The 19,606-nt window shown below is 44.0% G+C and overlaps 1 protein-coding gene across 7 annotated transcripts in view; it reads right to left on the bottom strand.

Annotated features, from left to right (window-relative positions):
• Positions 1–13,125, bottom strand: part of DYNC2I1 (dynein 2 intermediate chain 1) — a 45,223-nt gene extending 32,098 nt beyond the window's left edge. The window contains exons 1-6 of one of the 7 annotated variants that reach the window (XM_038755519.1): positions 13,097–13,125; positions 7,450–7,500; positions 6,239–6,671; positions 3,020–3,180; positions 2,126–2,437; positions 480–538 (exon numbers count right to left, since the gene is read on the bottom strand). In XM_038755519.1, the coding sequence (XP_038611447.1) occupies positions 480–538; positions 2,126–2,437; positions 3,020–3,180; positions 6,239–6,671; positions 7,450–7,500; positions 13,097–13,111 (1,031 nt within the window). In that variant the 5' untranslated portion in view covers positions 13,112–13,125. Of the gene's footprint in view, positions 1–479; positions 539–2,125; positions 2,438–3,019; positions 3,181–6,238; positions 6,672–7,117; positions 7,130–7,449; positions 7,501–13,096 lie in introns of those variants that run through there. The other 6 variants (XM_038755520.1, XM_038755521.1, XM_038755522.1 and 3 more) reach the window with 6 other exon arrangements.
• Positions 13,126–19,606: the final 6,481 nt, after the last annotated feature.

Genomic DNA, 19,606 nt, shown 5'->3' with positions numbered 1-19,606 from the left:
GGAGTTACTCCTTAGCTGCTCTCAATTCCCCTTCCCGATCCAGCCAAACCTCTGACAATCAGATCACCACTGGGCCTTGCCTGCAGTCCCTAGATGATGTTTGGACGTGGGGCGGGAGGGGTTATTACTACTACTACTACTACTAACAATAATAATGATAATAATGGTTTTTGTTAAGCGCTTACTATATGTCAAGCACTTTTCTAAGCGCTGGGATAGGTTCAAGCTAATCGGGTTGGAGGATACAGTCCCTGTCCCACAAGAAGCTCACAGTCTTAATCCCCATTTTACAGATGAGATAACTGAGGCCCAGAGAAGTGAAGAGACTTGCCCAAATTCACACAGCAGATAAGTGGACGAGCCGGGATAGAACCCAAGTCCTTCTGACACCCAAGCCCGTGCTCTATCCACTAGGCCATGATGCTCAGTTAATGAGCATCAGTCTGTCAACAACAGGTTAAAATGGTGACTTCGCATACCAGCTGGGTAATCCAGATTCTCCTTTTGAACTTGCTCCTTGATTTCTATGATCACCCTGCTGACAGAAAAAAGAAAACCGTGCATTGATTTCTATTTCCATTACTGGTCGAACATCTCTGAATTCCAATTTAAAGTAAATTGAAACAGCTTTTTTCAATGTACTATGAAATGGAGAGCCATCATGCCGAGAAAAATGGTTAGGGGAAGCTGGTGAATAAAGATGCTAAAAGGATGAATGTGTATTTTTTTAATGCTTAATATTCACAATCATCAATTCTGCATGGGCAGTGTATTACTTACCAAATAATAATGACTGGCTAGTTTCCTGACTCAAAATTGCTTTAAAATATACACAATAATTTTGCGTATTTGTAATGAGATTATTGAGAAAAGATGAATATTCCAGGTATATTTATTTGTCTTGCCGGGAAAAAAAATTCAGATCCTTTTTTTCTTTCTATTTTAGTATTACAATCTGTTACCACTTCAATAATGTGACCTATCCATCTTAACTGAAATATATGATTTGTTTAGTCTTGAAAAATGCTCCCTTTAAATGTTAAAAATGTTGATTATTACTTTCCAGATTAATTACAGGTCAACTTTCAACATGAATGAAAAAAAATACGGAAATAAACTGGTGGAAAGGGTGGGTACGCTGGAAACCTAGACTTTAGCCCAGATTCTAATCATGATTGAGACCCTAGGCAAGTCACTCCCCTTGCCTCAATTTCTCCGTCTGTTATATGGAAACAATGATAATACCTTTTCCCTACTTCAGAGGGCTGATGTGAAGTTAAACAAAATAATATCTACAAAAGCCCTATTAGTTCTTTCAAAGAAACTACGAGAATTCAAACAATTATTGTTAACATTACCATCAGAGTATTGATTACAAAGATAAGATCGTGGATCCTCATTAAAAATAGCATGCCAAAACATGTGAATATAGTTTGAGCTCTTTGAAAGAAATGCAGTTTCTTAACTTTATTAGTCTTTATAGTATTACCCTCATTATTGCTATTCACAAAAACAATCTGCTTCCGAAAAATAACCAGCTAATGACTATAAAAATTTCCACCAATTTGGAAATAAATATATTGAGAGTTGAATAATCTCAACCAAATAGATTTCAGAATACTATAAACCTATGCCCCCTATTTAAATTCCTGGCAGGCAATTACAGTGTTCTATAAATTCAAAATGCCACCTCATGTCTTGATTGGGATATCAAAATCATTTTCCTAGATCTTTAATTTCCTCTTTGCTACAATAAAAAAGTTTCTTTTAAAAGCTCTACTTAAGTCAGTCAGCAGGCAGTCTTCATTGCATGCCCTCTAGGTAATGGATTTCTAGACATTTCTCATGAATACATTCAGAATCTAATGATACATAATGACTTCATATTTCTCCACATAGTAAGATTTATCACCCCTCAGAGTGAATATTGACTTCAGTCTTGCTTATGCCAATATTTAGTTTGGGGCAATAAATCTTGACATTAACCTCAACAGCAGTCCAAGGCTGCTTATTAGATTTTGTAAATAATATGATTTCTTGCCAGGCATGTTGGTCTCAGGTGGAATTTAAAGGTATAATTGAACTATGTGAGAGATTCTTTTTCCAATATGGGAGGGAAAATAACCTTTGAATCCCCTTTCTTTGTGGGTTCTTCTCTCACTTTTCTTTCTTTTTTTTCCATAGTGCTTCTTCGTCTATCATCACCACCAAAAGAAGGTATTTCTTTTTGTTGTTTTTCTTTATGCTTCTCTTCACCATCTTTACCAGGCAATGAGCTACTTTTTTCTCTTGACAATCTTTCTCTTTTGTCCCTAAGGGCACTTTTTTCTTGATCCTTAGTTTCTCGAATATGCTCTTTTTGTCTCTTGTGCCTCTTCTCTCGATCTTCATCTTTACTGAGCAAATATTTAATACGATTGTCTTTGCCATCAACAAACTGCAAAATCAAAACCAAAATGAAATATCTTAGAAAATGTACAATTTCCAATTAGAACACAACAGTTCTCGCTTCTGATTAACCCTGGAAAACAAACAGGAAAACATCTGCCTGCTCGGAAAATGAAAGGATTTCAAAAGATCTACTGAGACTTCTAGCCCTTAGGGTGGGCTAGAAATTCAGTGTTACTCCTTTGTTACTCCTTGCAAGCATTTTGTCTACCTTTGTTCACATGACCTGATTTCCTTCAGTTTCTTTGAATGGCTACAGTAGTAGCTTTAAACTCACCATGAGCAGTAACGTCTTTATGTTAAGCGTTTGAATTTGAATTTGCTTAACCACCTTCTACAAACATTATTTCCTTGGTCATTTCAGAAACATAGTGCCCTTTATCCAAAATAAATACAATTCTGGAATTTATTAAAAGAGGGATATTCAAGATCAAGAAGTAGAAAATTTAACTTGAGGTTTCCTCCTAGCCTCTTATCGATCCATTTGACAAAATTTACTAGAAAATGTTTCAGTTTACATTTCCCTCTACTTTGTTATTCTAAAATGTAAAATACATCTTGGTTTTTTTACTTTTCTTTCTTGATGCCTCCTTTCTCTGTCTTCGTCTTTGCTTTCTCGGCGCCTTTTATTGCTGTCATCTCTAGTTTCTTGATGTCGCCTTTCTCTGTCTTCATATCTTTTTTCTCTGCTTTCATAACTTCTCACTCTCTCTTCACCTCTTGTCTTATTTTCTACAATAATGAAAAACATCTTCTTACACTCCCAAGCCCAGATCATTCCGCAATGTTCTTGCAACATCTCATTACTAAGGACATTTATTATCAAATCACTTCTGCACTCTGGAGGCTGAACATTTCTAGTCATAGAATCCCTAACAAGTAGGGATAGTGACAGGATCAATTATTTCAAAGAACAGAATTATATTTAATTCCTTCATTCATTCAATCGTATTTATTGAGCGCTTACTGTATGCAGAGCACTGCACTAAGCGCTTGGGAAGTACAAGTTGGCAACATATAGAGATGGTCCCTATCCAACAACGGGCTCACAATCTAGAAGGGGGAGACAGACAACAAAACAAAACATGTGGACAGGTGTCGTCAGAAAAAACAGAATTAAAGCTAAATGTACATCATTAACAAAATAAATAGAATAGTAAATATGTACAAGTAAAATAGAGTAATAAATCTGAACAAACATATATACAGGTGCTGTGGGGAGGGGAAGGAGGTAAGGCAGGGGGGAAGGAGAGGAGGAGAGGAAAAAGGGTAAGAACTACAACCAATTTTCAGTTGTTGTTGAGCCAGCACCCTAGATGTCTAATGTTCAAAGGGACCCATAAAAGGGATAATACTTTACTTATGGTTTTTGTTAAGCGCTTACTATGTGCCAAGCACTGTTCAAATCACTGGGTGAAATACAAGGTCATCAGGTTGTCCCACCTGGGGCTCAAAGAATTAACTACAGGGTCTTCAGACTGACAGCTATAATTAACAACAAACAAATGATTAAAAAAGACTGATTTCAGAAAGCAACAGTGAAGTAAAAGATGTTGTTCTAAAGGAATGAATTTTAGAAACTTTCAGTAGCTAGCAATTCCTTCAAGGTGATGCCCAGACTTTCAAAATGGTACTTGTTAAGCATTTACTTTGCGCCAGACACTGTACTAAGCTCTGGGGTAGGTATAAGTTAATTAGGTTGGACACAGTCCATATCCCACGTGGGGCACATGGTCTTAATCCCTATTTTACAGATGAGGTAACTGAGGCACAAAGAAGTGAAGTGACTTGCCCAAGATCACACAGCCGGCACATGACGGAGCCAGGATAGGAAACCAGGTCCTTCTGATTTCCAGGCCTAGTTACTTGTGAGTGGACGGCAAAATTTCAAGAGGTCAACGTCACCCAGAGCCCTCCCCAAGATCAGGAGCAGAAGCAGCGTGGCTCAATGGAAAGAGCCCGGGCTTGGGAGTCAGAGGTCATGGGTTCAAATCCCAGCTCCGCCACTTGTCAGCTGTGTGACTTTGGGCAAGTCACTTCATTTCTCTGTGCCTCAGTTCACTCACCTGTAAAACGGGGATTAAGACTGTGAGCCCCACGTGGGACAACCTGATCACCTTGTATCCTCCCCAGCACTTAGAACAGTGCTTTGCGCATAGTAAGCGCTTAACAAATGCCATCATTATTATTATTATTGTTAGAAGCACCATGGCCCCTCAGGCCACTTTGTGCCAAGCCAGCCTCTCTGCTTTCTGCCAAGCTATCTCTGAACAGATTCCTGCCATCAAGATCAGATCTGATCTAAGGCTGGAGAGGCTGTAGGGGTTTGTAAACAAAGACTCTGCCTTAAGGGAGCTTTAGGACAAGTGAGGCTTTCTCCCTTCTAATAACTGGGGGGCCAAAATGGAGGGCAGGGGGCGGCGGCTCGGGAGGAAGGCCTGGCCCGGCCGGGCCTTCCCCGGCGACCACGGCTCGGGGCCCGGGGACCCTTCACTCGTTCACTCCCCCCCTCCATCCCCCCCATCTTACCTCCTTCCCTTCCCCACAGCACCTGTATATATGTAGATATATTTGTACATATTTATTACTCTATTTATTTATTTTACTTGTACATATCTATTCTATTTATTTTATTTGGTTAGTATGTTTGGTTTTGTCTCCCCCTTTTAGACTGTGAGCCCACTGTTGGGTAGGGACTGTCTCTATATGTTGCCAATTTGGACTTCCCAGGCGCTTGGTCCAGTGCTCTGCACACAGTGGGCGCTCAATGAATACGATTGATGATGATGATGATGATTCAATCAATCAATCAATCAATCGTATTTATTGAGCGCTTGCTTTGTGCGGAGCACTGGACTAAGTGCTTGGGAAGTACACGTTGGCAACATAACATATAGTATATGTATATATGTATATATGTTTGTACATATTTATTACTCTATTTATTTATTTATTTATTTATTTTACTTGCACATATCTATTCTATTTATTTTATTTTGTTAGTATGTTTGGTTTTGTTCTCTGTCTCCCCCTTTTAGACTGTGAGCCCACTGTTGGGTAGGGACTGTATATGTTGCCAATTTGGACTTCCCAAGCGCTTGGTACAGTGCTCTGCACACAGTGGGCGCTCAATAAATGCAATTGATGATGATGATTCAATCAATCAATCAATCAGTCGTATTTATTGAGCGCTTACTTTGTGCGGAACTCATTCAATCAATCAGTCGTATTTATTGAGTGCTTGCTTTGTGCGGAGCACTGGACTAAGCGCTTGGGAAGTACACGTTGGCAACATAACATATAGTATATGTATATATGTTTGTACATATTTATTACTCTATTTATTTATTTATTTATTTTACTTGCACATATCTACTCTATTTATTTTATTTTGTTAGTATGTTTGGTTTTGTCTCCCCCTTTTAGACCGTGAGCCCACTGTTGGGTAGGGACTGTCTCTATATGTTGCCAATTTGTACTTCCCAAGCGCTTAGTACAGTGCTCTGCACATAGTAAGCGCTCAATAAATACGATTGATGATGATGAACTGTGCCTATATAGTTATTGATGGTCAACCATACAATTCATTGTCGCTTTGTTTTCCATTGATATTGTTCTATCCTTTGGCTTACTCCCATTTTGGACCACATCTCATCTGTTTACTTCCTATGTACCCAGTGTTTATTTTGCACATAGCAAGCATTCAATGCATACCACCACCACTACTAATAACAGTACTAAAATAGAGGAAAAAAGCTCAAAATATGACCAGAAAAGCACATCAACCTACCTGATGGACTCTTTTTTTCTAATCTTTCATGATGTTCTTTACCTCTTCCTTCAGGCTCCTTCAGGTTATGATGTCCAACCAATTGCTTATGTTCTTCTTTTCTAAGGTACCTATCTTTCTCTCGGGCCCGGTCTTTATCTTTTCCTCTGCTGAGGTACTTTTCCCTCTCCACATCTTGTTCTCGATGCCTTTCTTTAGATTTTTCACTTTCCCTTGGATCTTTCTTTCTCTCTCTCTCTCTTTGTTTTTCTCTATCTCTTTCGGTACGATGACTGTCCCTTTCTCTTGTTCTTTCTTTATTCTTTACTATAGTTCTGTCTCTTTCCAGGTATTTAGAGTCTTTGTAATCACCCAGGTCATTCGCCTCTAAATCTCTTGGCAGTTTCTTGTCTCTGTGTTTCTTCTCTTCTTTTTGACCGTCTGACTGAGATACCTAAAATTGATAAATGAAAAAAACTAGTGTTCAAGGAAAAGCGTTCTTTACCCTCTTAAAATGCATTTTATCTCGAAGGCTTCCAAAGACCTCCAGATCTCCAGTACGGAATTTCTCTCAAATTCCCCAACCTCTTAATGATGATGAGCTAAACCAACCCTTATAGTAATATATTTTAATTCAAACATGTCTGCCAACTGTCTTGTAGTGTACTCTCCCAAGTGCTTAGTATAGTGCTCTGCACACAGTTAAGTGCTCAATAAATACCACTGATTGATAAGGAGATCCCAACTCTGCTCCCACTGTAACTTCTAAATCCCTGAACCCTACAGGAGAATCCAGCACCTACTAAATTCCAGTTTCAGTGGAGGTATAGGAATTGAGGAATCTCAATCAATCAGTTAATCAGTGGCATTTATTGAGCACTTGCTGGGTACAGCGCTTACTATGTGTTTCTCCAAGACCCTTGGGATTAGTTCCCTTTGATCGTCTGGAAATGAGAGCAGGCTGCTTCCAAGGGAGTCCTATCTTGGCTCAGCCCCAATTAGACTTCCATAGGATTTGGATTATCCCTCGGACTGCAGGGAAGTAAATGGCAGTTGAAGAGCATCTTAAAGCGTCAGAGTCCTTGGGTGCACAGTGCCTTTGTGTCAGCGTCCCAGGGGATACTATTCCCCAATCTTTCTGCAATGGAAAGCACATTCTCATGTATGAATATTAACTACAGTAAATGTATCCCGTTTTGTAAATCTCGTTCAAAATCTCTCAAATGGTTTACCCTCAGATGCTTCTTAAGGTCATCTGATTTCCAAGTATCTTCTTTTGTCCTCTAAGAAAAAGAAAAAAAATACAGTTAAGTTTAAATAAAGCCACTTGAATGCTGGGATAAACAACTATTACATTTTTTTCTTTGAATAGGAATGTTTTCATGGGGCTATTAAAGGTAGTGAAGATACTATGTTCATTTACTAAAGGGGACCGACTATCAACTATGTCCCAAAAACAAATTTCAGTTCTATAGGGACCTATTTCCTTAAATAACCATTCAAAAGTGTACTTTTCTGATCATGCCTCCAAATTTTATAAAACACTCACAAGCAGAACTCATTATAAATGAGTTACTAAATATTATTCTGCTGATTGAGACTATGTCCCATATGGTATTCAAGTTTAATCAGGGACTGAACATTTAATTTATTCTTACCTGCCACATTAATTGGTATGATGGGTTTGTGAACATGTACTACTTATCTGGCATCTGCTTCTAAAAAGATAGTCTCCTAGTTTCACTACATTTTTAAGTCTTTCGAGTTTTGTATGTAATTTAACTATTAATATTAAAACAGATGATAATAGTACTTTCAAATTTCACTGCTGTGCAAGACTGTGTATTATCCCACATGGAAATGATGGTGGCTGGATGGTAATCTGTGAGCCCACTGTTGGGTAGGTACTGTCTCTATATGTTGCCAATTTGTACTTCCCAAGCGCTTAGTACAGTGCTCTGCACATAGTAAGCGCTCAATAAATACGATTGATGATGATGATCTGAAAGGCCAGATTTTGTCCCACCTCTAATGCGGCGCTTTGAAATATTGCGTGAGACTGAGCTAAACAATAACTCAAGGCTACTGAGACTAAATTTTAGCAATCCATCAGGTTTGACGAAAGGGCTAGCTGAAGATGAGAAAGGACAGCCTCTGCCATTTCAAATTTACCTTCTAACTCTGCCCTTTCTTCAGCTCAAGAGCAAGCGCTACTATGCCCCCCTTCCCAGCTCCATCACCCACATCCCAAACCAGCTATTTTGGACTTTGAACACCCTCCTCAAGTTCCCAGTGCCCCAAACTCCTTCTTCCCTACCCCGGCTGACCTCACTAGGCAGGATAGGGGCTGACAAAAGTGAATTTTCTAAATGGCTGTCACTGCCCCTCAGTGCTCTCCTGGGCTCAATCCCAACCTTCTCCTCCCTAGCTGTTTTTCAAATTGAAGAACATCATCATCATCAATGGTATTTATTAAGCACTTACTGTGTGCAGAGCACTATACTAAGTGCTTGTGAGAATACAACAGAGTTGGCAAACATTCCCTGCTCACCACGAACTTACAGTCTTAAGGGACTCCTGCCTGATCTTAAAAATCTAAATCCTCTAACCTGTGCTATGAAACCCATACCTTCTGACCTCTTAAAAACATTTACCCCTCATTCTCTTCAACCTCTCACTCTTATCTAGGTCTTTCCTCTCTGCCTTCCAACATACCCAACTCTTCCCCACATTAAACTGTCTTCCCACAGTCCCCTTCAACTACTGCCACTCTTCAAATTCTTTTCCAAATTACATACGTATATCCCTACTGTTTTTATTCCTCTCCGGCGAGTCTCTTCTCAACTCTGTAATCTGGTTTGCAACACTTTCACTCTCTGCAGATCATGCTTTCGTGACCTCCAGTGACCTCCTCTTGGCCAAAATTAATGGGCTCTACTCTGTCCTAATCTCCCTTGGCTTCTTGACCACCTTTGCTACTGCTGACCTCTTTCTCCTCCTTGACACCTTCTGGTTCCTTGATTTCAACAACACAGGGCTTTCCCGGTTCTCTTCTGACCTCTCTTGCCTATTTCTCTTGTCTCCTGTTTTCTCAAGGAGGAAAACAGACTTTAGATTTTAAAAGAGCTGTAACAGAAAACAATGCTTTTTAGAAAACTTGACTGGAAAGGAGTTAGAGTCATTTGACCTAAAACCCTTCCTTTCATTATGGGGGATAGCACATAATTCATTTATCTAAGTGATATTATGTTCATCATTTAATTGAGCAATGATAACCTCTGGGTTGATTTGTTCTCAAGTTAATGACAACTTGCCACCGACAGGCTCACGTAGCCTGTCGTCAACTGCCAGGAAATATCTGACCTGGAGGTCACCGCCGTGGTCATCAACCGAAGCTACTTCTTAATTTTGATTTCTAAAAGATGTCCATAAAAGCAATAGGTCTTTGGAAATACAAAATGCAAGCAAGACAGGATGTTTAATTAACAGATGGACTTTTTTTTACCGGCAAGATGAGGGAGAAAGACAACCTAAAACAGCATGCTAAGACTACACCTCTGGAGACGCTGCATCACTCAAAAAAAATTTCTATGAAAAGTTTTCTACAGAAAAACATAGCTTGTCTCTAGTCTTTTCATTCATCTTCAGAAACGAGCAGAAAGACACCAAATCTAGTAGCTCCTATTGTGTGCAAAGCACTGTGTTAAGGGCTGGGACAGAATACATAGGTGGGAATTAGACACGGTCCCTGCCCCTTGGGAAGACCACGTCCATGAATGTTAGAGCTGGTTGCTGTGCGGTGCTCAAAGTCTACTTGCGCCTATTATGTTTTTCTTTTGCTGAGGTTCCTCTTTTGCTGCAGTAATGTGGTTTTTTTCCCCAAAAGACTGAATGGCTCAATGACAGTTGAGGAGGACTTGTCTCGTGTCACAAGTCCCCAGGCATCTGTGTCAGTGGAGCACATTTTCAGACTGTTCTTCAGTACAACCTCTGACCATCTTGGAAGGTATTAAAGAATGTCCCCCAAAATATAAAGTAATTCAAATGACTCCAGAAATGTACAAGCTATGGGGAGAAGAGAGTGGACAAAATTCAATATTTTTAAAAACTGACGAAGACACAGGAGGACAAACAGTGAACAGATAAGCATATAGGGTTTATACTTTATACTTCCCTCTCCCTTTTTTGAGCTCAGGAGGCTTTGGTCTACAGGCTTGGACTGCGTGGGAGGAATTTTGAGGGGCGGAATCACCTACTCCCCCTCCCTTCTGCATCACCCAAGCACTTAGATCTGTACCCTTTAAGCACTTGATATTCACCCTACCCACGGCCTCATGGCGCTTGAGTACCTATCCCTCATTTATCTAATTATATTCACGTCCGTCTCCCCTTCTAGACTGTAAACTCCTCGTAGACATAGAAGGTGTCTAGCTCTGTACACAAGTGCTCCAAAAATGCCAGGGGTGGGTTAATTGGTTACTCTTCCCTTCCAACAGGTAGATCGGCCACTTTCCTGAAGCTGTCGGACACTTGGGCCACTAGAATGGAGAGGAGGGCGACCAGGAGATCTTCCTGAGGTCTCCAGCCTTGAGACCTCTGCCAGTTGTGATGTGGGGCTGGTCCCAGAAATAGCAGGCCTGATCCCCCCTTCTAGTCTGTAAACCCGGTGTGGGCAGGGATTGACTCTATTTATTGCTGGATTATACTTTCTAAGCGCTTAGTACAGGGCTCTGCCCCCAATAAGTGCTCAATACGACTGACTGAATGAATCCACTCCTCCAACTGGCTCTGCCCCTTTGTGCCTTCCTCTCCATCACATCTTTAGGAGATTGGGGGGCGGGGGGTGATTGACCGGCTGGGCCTCTTCCAGGAGGAAGAGGATTGATTCATTCAATCTGTGTGCAGAGCACTGTACTAAGCGCTTGGAAAGTACAAGTCAGCAATAGAGACAATCCCAGCCCGACAACGGGCTCACAGTCTAGAGAGGAAGAGGAGGAGGAAAAGGAAGAGGAGGAGGAAGAAGAGGAGGAAGAATGATGATGACATTTTTATTAAGTGCTTACTATGTGCAAAGCACTGTTCTAAGCGCTGGGGTAGATACAAGGTAATCAAGTTGTCCCATGTGGGGCTGACAGTCTTAATCCCCATTTTCCAGATGAGGTAACTGAGGCATAGAGAAGTTAAAGTGACTTGCCCAAAGTCACACAGCTGACAAGTGGTGGAGCCAGAATTTGAATCCATGATCTCTGACTCCAAAGTCTGGGCTCTTTCCACTGAGCCATGCTGCTTCTCTAAGAAGAGGAGGAGGAAGAGGAGAAGGAAGAGGAGGAGGAAGAAAAGGGGGAGGAGGAGAGGAAGAAGAAGAGGAGGAAGAAGAGAAGGAGGAGGAAGAAGAGAAGGAGGAGGAAGAAGAGAAGGAGGAGGAAGAAGGGGAGGAGGAGGAGGAGGAGGAGGAAGAAGAAGGGGAGGAGGAGGAGGAAGAAGGGGAGGAAGAAGAGGAGGAAGATGGGGAGAAGGAAGAAGAGGAGGAGGAGGAGCAAGAGGAAGAAAAGGGGGGGAGAGAAGGCGGAGGAAGTCAGGAGGAAGGAGCGAAGGGGGGAGGAGGAGGCCCCACACGTCCAATCTCCTAATAATAATAATAATGGCATTTATTACGTGCTTACTATGTGCAAAGCACTGTTGTAAGCGCTGGGGAGGTTACAAGGTGATCAGCCCCCACGGGGGGCCCCCAGTCTTCATCCCCATTTTCCAGATGAGGGAACTGAGGCCCGGAGAAGTTAGGTGACTTGCCCAAAGTCACCCAGCTGACAATCGGTGGAGTCGGGAATCTCATGTCTGTCGGCGTATCGGTCCTCGGCTTGTCCTGTCTAGGGCCCCGAGGAGCCCCGCCGCCGCATCGGGGGGGGGAGAGGGACGGGCCGGGGGAGGGGGGAGAGGGAAGGGGGAGAGGGATTGGAGGGGGAGAGGGGGGAGAGGAGGGGGAGAGGGGGGAGAGGGGGGAGAGGGGGGAGAGGCGGGAGAGAGGGAGAGCGGGGGAGAGGGAAACAGGGGGAGGGGGGAGAGGGAGAGGGGGAGAGGGAGGGGGAAGGGGAGGGGGGGAGGAGAGGAGGGAGAGGGAGAAAGATGGGGGACAGGGAAAGGGGGGAGAGGGAGAGGGGGAGAGGGAGGGGGGAGGGAAGGGGGAGAGGGGGAGAGGGGGAGAGGGAGGGGGGAGAGGGGGAGAGGGAGGGGGGAGAGGGGGAGAGGGAGGGGGGAGGGAAGGGGAGAGGGAGGGGGGGAGAGGGAGAGAGGAGGGAGGGGGTGAAAGGGAGAGGGGGAGGGGGGAGGAGAGGAGGGAGAGGGAGAAAGATGGGGGAGAGGGAAAGGGGGGAGAGGGAAAGGGGGGAGAAGGGGTGAGAGGGGGAGGAGAGGAGAGAGAGGGAGAAAGATGGGGGAGAGGGAAAGGGGGAGGGGGAGGGGGGGAGGGGGGAGAGGGTCGGGTCGGGGTGGGGCCCCCTGGATTGGGGAAGGGAGGGGTCGTCGGCGCCCGGAGGGGGTGAAAGGGAGAGGGGGAGGGGGAGGGGGGAGGAGAGGAGGGAGAGGGAGAAAGATGGGGGAGAGGGAAAGGGAGGAGAGGGGGTGAAAGGGGGAGGGGGAGGAGAGGAGGGAGAGGGAGAAAGATGGGGGAGAGGGAAAGGGGGAGGGGGAGGAGAGGAGAGAGAGGGAGAAAGATGGGGGAGAGGGAAAGGGGGAGGGGGAGGGGGGAGGGAGAGAGGGAGAGAGGAAGAGGGAGAGAGGAAGAGGGAGAGAGGAAGAGGGAGAGAGGGTCGGGTCGGGGTGGGGCCCCCTGGATTGGGGAAGGGAGGGGTCGTCGGCGCCCGCACCCGCACCGGCACCCACCTTCCCGGGCTCCATCGGCCCCCGGGCCGGGCCGGGCCGGGCCGGGCCGTGTGCAAGCCTGAGGGCTGCGGGGCGGCGGCGGCGGCCGGACAGGGCCGGACCGGACCGGACCGGACCGCGGGCCGGGGGCCGGGGGCCGGGGGCCGGGAGCCGGGCCCGCCGCTCCTCCCTTGGGCCCGCCGCTCCTCCCTTGGGCCCGCCGCGGCGCCTGCGGCCCGGACCAAGGGGAGGCCGCGGCGCGTCCCCTTTCCCCCTAGCAACCGGCAGGCAGGACCAGACGAGCGCCGAGACGCGAGCGCGGGTGGGCGGGCGGAGGGACGGAGGGCCGGCCGGCCGCCCGCCCGGCTCCCTCCGCTCAGCCCAAACCTCCCCCGATGCCAGGGCGGGGGGAGGGGCCACACCCACCTAAGAGGCTTCCTCCCCCACACCACTTCATCATCATCATCATCATCATCAATCGTATTTACTGAGCGCTTACTATGTGCAGAGCACTGGACTGAGCGCTTGGGAAGTCCAAGTTGGCAACACATAGAGACAGCCCCTACCCAACAGTGGGCTCACAGTCTAAAAGGGGGAGACAGAGAACAAAACCAAACATACTAACAAAATAAAATAAATAGAATAGATAGGTACAAATAAATTAAATAAATAAATAGAGTAAAGAATATGTACAAACATATATACACTTATGTCTATATGTGGCCAGCTCGTGCTTCCCAAGCTCTTAGTACAGTGCTCGGCACACAGTAATCTCTCAATAAATACGATTGAATCATTTATCTAATCATTCATTCATTTCCGCTGCAGAGAAGCAGCGTGGCTCAGCGGAAAGAGCCCGGAGGTCGTGGGTTCAAATCCCGCCACCGCCAATTGTCAGCTGGGTGACTTTGGGGATTAAAACTGTGAACCCCCCACCCCCCGGGACAACCTGATCACCTTGTATCCCCCCAGGGCTTAGAGCGGTGCTTTGCACATAGTAAGCGCTTAACAAATGCCATCATCATCATCATCATCCCCATTTTACAGATGGGGTAACAGGCCCAGAGAAGTGACTTGCCCTAATAATAATAATCATTATTATTATTACTGTGATATTACTGTAATAATAATTATTATTACTGTAATATTACTGTGATAATTACTATTATTACTGTGATATTGCTGTTATTATTATTATTATTTGGGCAAGTCACTTCTCTGGGCCTCAGTTACCCCATCTGTAAAATGGGGATGATGATGATATTTGTTAAGCGCTTACTATGTGCAAAGCATTGTTCTAAGCACTGGGGGGATACACGGTGATCAGGTTGTCCCACCACGTGGGACTCACAGTCTTAATCCCTATTTTACAGATGAGGGAACTGAGGCACAGAGAAGTTAAGTGACTTGCCCAAAGTCACACAGCTGACAATTGGCGGAGCGGGATTTGAACCCATGACCTCTGACTCCAAAGCCCAGGCTCTTTCCACTGAGCCACGCGTGGGACAACCTGATCACTCTGTATCCTCCCCAGGGCTAAGAACGGTCTTTGCACATATTAAGCACTTAACAAATGCCATTATTCTTGTTGTTATTATTATTCAATCGTATTTATTGAGCTCTTACTGGGTGCAAGAGCACTGTACTAAGCGCTTGGAAAGTACAATTCGGCAACAGAGAATTCATTCATTCAGTCGTATTTATTGAGAGCTTACTGTGAGCACAGCACTGTGCTAAGCGCTCGGGAAGTCCAAGTTGGCGACATTTAGAGACCGTCCCCACCCAACAACGGGCTCACAGTCTAGAAGGGGGAGACAGACAACAAAACAAAACAAAACATGTGGACAGGTGTCAAGTCATCAAACAAACAGAATTGTAGAGCAAATAGAACAAATAGAGAAGCAGCGTGGCTCAGTGGAAAGACCCCGGGCTTTGGAGTCAGAGGTCATGGGTTCAAATCCCGCCTCCGCCAATTGTCAGCTGTGTGACTTTGGGCAAGTCGCTTAACTCCTCTGGGCCACAGTTCCCTCATCTGTAAAACGGGGATGAAGACTGTGAGCCCCCTGTGGGACAACCTGATCACCTTGTAACCTCCCCAGCGCTTAGAACAGTGCTTTGCACATAGTAAGCGCTTAACAAATGCCATCATTATTATTATGAATGAATGAATGAATTATTCATGAATGAATGAATGAATGAATGAATGAATGATGATGATGATGATGATGATGATGAATTATTAATGCCTGCCTGCGGGGCGGTACTCGGGGCCCCGCCCCCTGCTGCGTGATGACGTCACACGCCGGCCTGAAGGCAACGTGATCACCTTGTATTCATTCATTCATTCAATCGTATTTATCGAGCGCCTGCTGTGTGCGGGGCACTGTACTAAGTGCTTGGGAAGTACAAGTCGTCAACATATAGAAACGGTCCCTACCCAACAACGGGCTCACAGTCATGTGAAAGGGGGTGTCAATCGTGCTGTGTTCATTTCTTCCACATCTCCATTTTATAATACATTTTCTAATACAGTGCTTGGCGCATAATAAGTGCTTAACAAATGCCGTGATTATGATGATGAATGAATGAATGACGGCCGGCCCCGCCCCCACTGCGTGATGACGTCACCCGCCGGCCCCGCGGGCAACGCGATCAGCTTGTATCCTCCCCAGTGCTTGGCACGTAGTAAGCGCTTAAGAAATGCCATTATTATTACTATTGTTATTATTATTATTGTTATTATTATCAATGAATGAATGGCGGCCCGACAGAGGGGCGGTGCGACGCTCGAGGCTCCGCCCCCCTCTGAGTGACGACGTTTCTCACCGGCCCGCGGGCAACGCGATCAGCTTGTATCCTCCCCAGTGCTTAGAAACAGTGCTTGGCACATAGTAAGCGCTTAAAAAATGCCATTATTATCATTATTATTATTATTATGAATGAATGAAGGAGTGACGGCCCGCCCGAGGGGCAGCGCTTAAGAAATGCCGTTATTATTATCATTATTATTGTTATTATGAATGAATGAAGTAATGACGGCCCGCCCGAGGGGCGGTGCTTGAGAAATGCCATCATTATTATGATGATGGTGAATGAATGAAGAATGACGGCCCGCCCGAGGGGCGGAGCTTAAGTCATGCCATTATTATTGTTATTATTATTATTATTATTATCATCATCATTATTAATTATTATTATTATTAAGGGAATGACGGATCGCCCGAGGGGCGGTGCTTAAGAAATGCCATTATTATTATCATTATTATTGTTATTATGAATGAATGAAGTAATGACGGCCCGTCCGAGGGGCGGTGCTTAAGAAATGCCATCATTATTATGATGATGGTGAATGAATGAAGGAATGACGGCCCGCCCGAGGGGCGGAGCTTAAGTCATGCCATTATTATTGTTATTATTATTATTATTAATTATTATTATTATTAAGGGAATGACGGCTCGCCCGAGGGGCGGTGCTTAAGAAATGCTATTATTATTATCATTATTATTATTATGAATGAATGAATGAAGGAATGACGGCCGGCCCGAGGGGCGGAGCTTAAGAAATGCCATTATTATTATTATTATTATTATTATTATTATTATTATGATGAATGAGTGAAGGAATGACGGCCCGCCCGAGGGGCGGTGCTTAAGAAATGCCATTATCATTATGATGATGATGAATGAATGAATGACGGCCCACCCGAGGGGCGGTGCTTAAGAAATGCCATTATTATTATTATTATTATTACTATCATTATTATTATGAATGAAGGAAGGAATGGCGGCCCGCCCGAGGGGCGGCGCTTAAGAAATGCCATTGTTATCATTATTATTATTATTATTATTATTATTATTACTATAATTATTATTATGAATGAAGGAAGGAATGGCGGCCCGCCCGAGGGGCGGCGCTTAAGAAATGCCGTCATTATTGTTATTATTTATTATTATTATGAATAAATGAAGGAATGACGGCCCGCCCGGGGGGCTGCGCTTAAGAAATGCTATTATTATTATCATCATCATCATTATTATTATTATGAGTGAATGAAGGAATGACGGCCCGCTCGAGGGACGGCGCTTAAGAAATGCCATCATTATGATGTTGATGATGATGATGAATGAATGAAGGAATGACGGCCCGCCCGAGGGGCGGTGCTTAAGAAATGCTATTATTATTATTATTATTATCATTATTATTATTATTATTATTATTATTATGAATGAAGGAATGACAGCCCGCCCGAGAGGCGGCGCTTAAGAAATGCTATTATTATTATTATCATCATCATCATTATTATTATTAATGAGTGAAGGAATGACGGCCCGCCCGGGGGGCTGCGCTTAAGAAATGCTATTATTATTATCATCATCATCATTATTATTGTTATTATGAATGAATGAATGAATGAATGAATGACGGCCCGCTCGAGGGGCGGTGCTTAAGAAATGCCATTATTATTATTATTATTATGAGTGAATGAAGGAATGTCCGAGGGGCGGCGCTTAAGAAATGCCATCATTATGATGATGATGATGATGATGATGAATGAATGAATGAAGGAATGACGGCCCGCCCGAGGGCGGTGCTTAAGAAATGCCATTATCATTATGGTGATGAGTGAATGAAGGAATGACGGCCCTCCCGAGGGGCGGTGCTTAAGAAATGCTATTATTATTATTGTTATTATTATCATTATTATTATTATTATTATCATTATGAATGAAGGAATGACGGCCGGCCCGAGAGGCGGCGCTTAAGAAATGCTATTATTATTATTATCATCATCATTACTGTTATTATTATTAATGAGTGAAGGAATGACGGCCCGCCCGGGGGGCTGCGCTTAAGAAATGCTATGATTATTATCATCATCATCATTATTGTTATTATGAATGAATGAATGAATGACGGCCCGCTCGAGGGGCGGTGCTTAAGAAATGCCATTATTATTATTATTATTATGAGTGAATGAAGGAATGTCCGAGGGGCGGCGCTTAAGAAATGCCATCATTATGATGATGATGATGATGATGAATGAATGAATGAAGGAATGACGGCCCGCCCGAGGGCGGCGCTTAAGAAATCAATCAATCAATCAATCGGATTTATTGAGCGCTTACTATGTGCAGAGCACTGTACTAAGCGCTTGGGAAGTACAAATTGGCATCACATAGAGACAGTCCCTACCCAACAGTGGGCTCACAGTCAATAAATACGATTGATGATGAAATGCCATTATCATTATGGTGATGAATGAATGAAGGAATGACGGCCCGCCCGAGGGGCGGTGCTTAAGAAATGCTATTATTATTATCATCGTTATTATTATTATCGTTATTATTATTATTATTATTATGAATGAAGGAATGACGGCCCGCCCGAGAGGCGGCGCTTAAGAAATGCTATTATTATTATTATCATCATCATTATTATTATTATTAATGAGTGAAGGAATGACGGCCCGCCCGGGGGGCGGCGCTTAAGAAATGCTATTATTATCATCATCATCATCATCATTATTGTTATTATGAATGAATGAATGAATGACGGCCCGCTCGAGGGGCGGTGCTTAAGAAATGCCATTATTATTATTATTATTATTATGAGTGAATGAAGGAATGTCCGAGGGGCGGCGCTTAAGAAATGCCATCATTATGATGATGATGATGATGATGATGAATGAATGAATGAAGGAATGACGGCCCGCCCGAGGGCGGTGCTTAAGAAATGCCATTATCATGATGGTGATGAATGAATGAAGGAATGACGGCCCGCCCGAGGGGCGGTGCTTAAGAAATGCTATTATTATTATTATTATTATTATTATTATTATTATTATTATTATTATGAATGAAGGAATGACGGCCCGCCCGGGGGGCTGCGCTTAAGAAATGGTATTATTATTATCATCATCATCATTATTGTTATTATGAATGAATGAATGAATGAATGACGGCCCGCTTGAGGGACGGTGCTTAAGAAATGCTATTATTATTATTATTATTATTTTTATTATTATTATTATTATGAGTGAATGAAGGAATGCCCGAGGGGCGGCGCTTAAGAAATGCCATCATTATGATGATGATGATGATGATGAATGAATGAATGAATGAATGACGGCCCGCTCGAGGGGCGGTGCTTAAGAAATGCTATTATTATTATTATTATTATTATTATTATTATTATGAGTGAATGAAGGAATGTCCGAGGGGCGGCGCTTAAGAAATGCCATCATTATGATGATGATGATGAATGAATGAAGGAATGACGGCCCGCCCGAGGGCGGCGCTTAAGAAATGCCATTATCGTTATGCTGATGATGATGATGAATGAATGATTGAATGACGGCCCTGCCGAGGGGCGGTGCGACGCTCGGGGGCCACGCCCCCCCTGTGCGTGATGACGTCAGGCGCCGTCTTTCGGGTGGGCGGGCGATCCCGGGCGAGCCGAGTGTCACCGTGAGCGCGGGATGCGGCCGGTGCCGGGGCTTCCCCGCCGTTCGTAGCCCGTGGGTGCGGGCG

This window comes from Tachyglossus aculeatus, chromosome 13, assembly GCF_015852505.1.
Source record: "Tachyglossus aculeatus isolate mTacAcu1 chromosome 13, mTacAcu1.pri, whole genome shotgun sequence".
NCBI classification, from domain to species: Eukaryota; Metazoa; Chordata; class Mammalia; order Monotremata; family Tachyglossidae; genus Tachyglossus; species Tachyglossus aculeatus.
This window is presented reverse-complemented; position numbering and strand designations above follow the sequence as displayed.